The 3,863-nt window shown below is 65.1% G+C and overlaps 1 protein-coding gene across 1 annotated transcript; it reads right to left on the bottom strand.

The window, feature by feature from the left end:
- Positions 1–929: 929 nt before the first annotated feature.
- Positions 930–3,206, bottom strand: H696_00542 (citrate synthase, mitochondrial). The gene is made up of 5 exons (XM_009494416.1): positions 3,071–3,206; positions 2,825–2,938; positions 2,483–2,688; positions 1,538–2,363; positions 930–1,280 (listed from the first exon to the last, which is right to left on the bottom strand). The coding sequence occupies exons 1-5, from the start codon at positions 3,137–3,139 to the stop codon at positions 1,110–1,112; spliced, it is 1,386 nt and encodes a 461-aa protein (XP_009492691.1). The 5' UTR covers positions 3,140–3,206; the 3' UTR covers positions 930–1,109.
- Positions 3,207–3,863: the final 657 nt, after the last annotated feature.

Here is a 3,863-nt window from a genome sequence, read left to right as displayed (position 1 = left end):
ACCAGCGGTTCACGGTCGTCTGTTACCAGATGAGTCAGTAACTCGGCTTGAGACGAGTTAGTGGCAAGCGAAAATAGAAAGGAACTCGGATGTTAAAAAGGGTTCGAGAGGAAGCCTTAGAACAGGTGTTCGTCGGCCTAACTGGTGCTTCGGCTATACTTCCGTATACTCTTCGACACACAGCTGCTAAGGCTTTCGCTCTCAGGAGGCTCTCAACGAGAGTCCCCCTTTTTGACCTTTGGGCTCGGTCAGGGGTTGGAACTGAGAACCCCGCGGCTGGGCCCGCCCACCCGCGTATCTCCGTCCTCGGTCGAGCGTTTATGCCGCTCGGCCTCGGCGGCCACCTGGCTGTTGTTCTACCCCGCATTCCTCTCCGGGGAATGCTGTTCTGGGATGCTATCTTTCCCGCGATGTAACACGTGTGGCAATTCACTCACGTGTTGCTTCATCTATCGTTTACATGGGGATTCCACTACATGCCTCTCTTGTCCATGTGATCCTGCCACACGTGGCCACCGAACTGGCGTCTCCTCCCTGGGTGCCAAGAAAATGCCCGGCGATCAGGAGAGGGGGCTCCCCGGGCTGGCGGCGTGCCTCCGCTCGGCCCAGATGTGACGCCGCGCACCTGTGTCCGGGCTCTCGCTGACGCCTTGGGGACGGCCCGCCCTCCGCCCTCCGGCCCCCCGAGGCCGTCCTGGTGCTGGGTGGCTTGGTTTCGCGCCGTCCGCTTGCTCTGGCCAATCGCCCTCTCCTCCCCCCCTGCCCCTCGCGTGCCACCTACAATGCTCTCTCCCCCCCCCTCGCGCTCTCTCTCGCTCTCCCTCTGCCTCGCTCAAGAGAGACAACAACCCCGGGATACGGATGCTTGTGGGCGCACGCCCAGGCGCGTCCCCGAAAGTGACAAACGGCAAAAGGAGGAACACATCTCGTAGCGACGATTGCATTGTACAGTGGCGACACGAGCGCCATCGCACACCACCACAAGACAGCACACCGACGTGCGTCGCGCGCCAGAGAGGGACCACGAACGCACACACCGCAAGGGGCGAGGTGAAAGGACACACATGTACACACACGCGCGTGCGGCGACACAACATCAAAGTGCCTCCTTACTCGGCCTTGCCAGCGACGATGGCCTTGAGGGACTCGGTGGTCTCGGACTTGGGGCGCTCCAGGGGGAACATGAGGGCACGAGACCAGACCAGGTCAGCCAGGCAGCCAATGGCGCGGGAAACACCGAACAGAACAGTGTAGTAGTTCATCTCGGTGAGGTTGTAGTGCTGTGAGCCGCGCGCGGCAATGGCGTGGGCGATGGAGGGGGAGGGAAAAGGCATGAGAGCCAGCGTGGAAGAGAGGTCAGAGACGGGGCGCGCGGCGGGAGGGGGGGAGGGGGGGGGGGATCTTCTCCTAAGAAGGGACGCAGCGGCATGCGCATGCACATGGCAACAACAACAAGGACACCCCAAGAAGTGTGCCGGCCAGGGCGCGGCGCGCGAAAGGGCGGAGGCGGGGGGGGGGGGAAGGAAGTAGCACGCACGGTCAGCAGCACACCGGAGTGGGCATCGACGTTGGGCCAGGGGTTCTTGGTCTTGCCGTGCTGGGTCAGGACGTCAGGGACGATGCGGTACAGCTGGCTGGTCAGCTTGAAGAGCGGGTCGTCGGGCAGGTGCTTGAGGGCGAACTCGCGCTGGCAGGTGTAGCGCGGGTCGGTCTTGCGGAGGACGGCATGACCGTAGCCCGGGACAACGCGGCCACCCTTGAGGGTGTTCCAGAGGAACTCGGTGAGCTGCTCGTCGGTGGGCTCGTAGGTGCCAATCTCGTCCTTGAGGGCGGTGATCCAGCGGAGGACCTCCTGGTTGGCGAGGCCATGGAGCGGGCCAGCCAGGCCGTTGAGACCGGCGGCGAAGGACAGGTACGGGTCGGACAGGGCCGAGCCAACCAGGTGGGTGGAGTGGGCCGAAACGTTGCCACCCTCGTGGGCACAGTGGATGGTCAGGTACAGACGCATGAGCTCATCGAACTCCGGGGTGTTGAAGCCGAGCATGCGGGCGAAGTTGGCCGACCAGTCGAGGTTGGCGTCGACCTCGGCGCCGAGCTTGCCGTCATGGTAGAGGTTGCGGTAGATCTTGGCGGCGGCAACCGGCAGGCGGGCCAGCAGATCGACGGAGTCATCGTAGGCATACTTCCAGAGCTCGCGCTTGTTGACACCACGGTTGTAGGCATCGGCGAAGGAGGAGTCGGAGTTCATGAGGGTGACGGCGGCCGACAGCTGGGACATCGGGTGCACGGTCTTGGGCATGGAGTCGATCATGTCGGACACATGCTTGGGGAGGGTGGAGCGGGCAGCCCACTCGGCGGAGACCCTGGCCGTGCGGGGGGAGGGGGGGGGGAGAAAGGGAGGATGGTGAGCAGGGAACAAAATGGCGCAGGGCATGGAAGACCGGGTGGCATGGGCAGCAAAGGGAGGCGACAGGGCACGCACTGCTTGACCTGCTCGGCGGTCGGGACCTCGCCGGTCAGGAGCAGCCACCAGATGCCCTCGGGCAGGGGCTCCTCACCACCGGGGGCCTTGGGCAGGGCAGCCTGGGCCTCGGGGATGGACATGCCGCGGAAGCGAATACCCTCCTGAGCGTCGAGGAGAGAGGTCTCGCAGATGAGGCCACGGATGTCACGCATACCACCGTAGATCTATTTGTGGGGAGGAAGGCCCGCGCAAGAGGTGGTTAGCCACGCTCAGAAAGAGGACCCACGAGCGGAGGAGGGCCGGCCGGAGTGCGGGCCGAGGGGGCCAAAGGAGGATTGGGCAGGGGGAGGAGCAGCGCACCTGGTCGACGGTGACCGAGCCAACGACGGTGTTCTTGTGGGCATCGCGGAACTCCTTGATCTCGGCCTGCTTGGCAGGGATGAGCTCAGCAACGCGCTCCTTCAGGGAGCTGATCTGCAGGCCGACCGGCAGGGGGGGGGGGGGAGGATGGGGAAAGGTTAGCAAGCAGACACATGCGTCGGGCGGGTCGCCGCCCCGTGCGCGCGCGCGCGCGCGAGGCATTGCGATATGCGAGCTCCAACGAACCTGAGACGAGAAGGCGCGGAAGTTGGCCTGGCGCAGAGCGGCAGTCGAGCGGACAGTAAGGCCGAACATGGTGGTGGTGGATCCTATCTGGGGTCAGGGGGGAGAGGCAGAGACACAAACAGGAGGTGCTGCGGCACGGGGCGCCAGTGCCGCCCATGCTGGTCGCCCAAAAAGGGGGCTGCTCTCTGCGCTGGGGGCGGCAAGCGTGTCCGACACGGAGCCGTGCCCGCATCGCTCACACACACATGCACATACACACGGGCACACGGGCACACACACGGGCATACACGCGAGCACACTTTGATGCACACCGAGGGAGAGAGAGACACAGAGAGGGGCGAATAGCTAATTTCACCCAGTCCAACGGCCTGGGGACGCGGGGGCGACGTCAGACCGGTGGCCCCGCATGCTCCCCACTCTGCCCTGTGGCAACAGCCGACCGAGGCCCGGTCGAACGGCATGGCCTTGTTTCCAGGCACACCTCCCCAGATGCAGGGCTCCCCCGAAACCCGGCCGCCCGAATGACTGGCGGGGTGCCCAGGCCCCGCCCCAGAGACCTGTGCGGCACACGCCACACACGCCACACACGCCACACACGCCACACACGCCACACACGCCACACACACAGACACACAGACACACAGACACACAGACACAGACGCACCCCTGCCCTCGTCAGGCCGGCGACACACAGGACACCTGGAGGGTGTCCTGAGAGGCCCCCGGCTCATGGCGTGACTTTGGCCCCCACCGGGCAGCCCTGGCCAGCCACGGCGCCGGCCCCCGCCCCCCC

This window comes from Fonticula alba (assembly GCF_000388065.1).
Source record: "Fonticula alba strain ATCC 38817 unplaced genomic scaffold supercont2.1, whole genome shotgun sequence".
Taxonomy (NCBI): Eukaryota; order Rotosphaerida; family Fonticulaceae; genus Fonticula; species Fonticula alba.
This window is presented reverse-complemented; position numbering and strand designations above follow the sequence as displayed.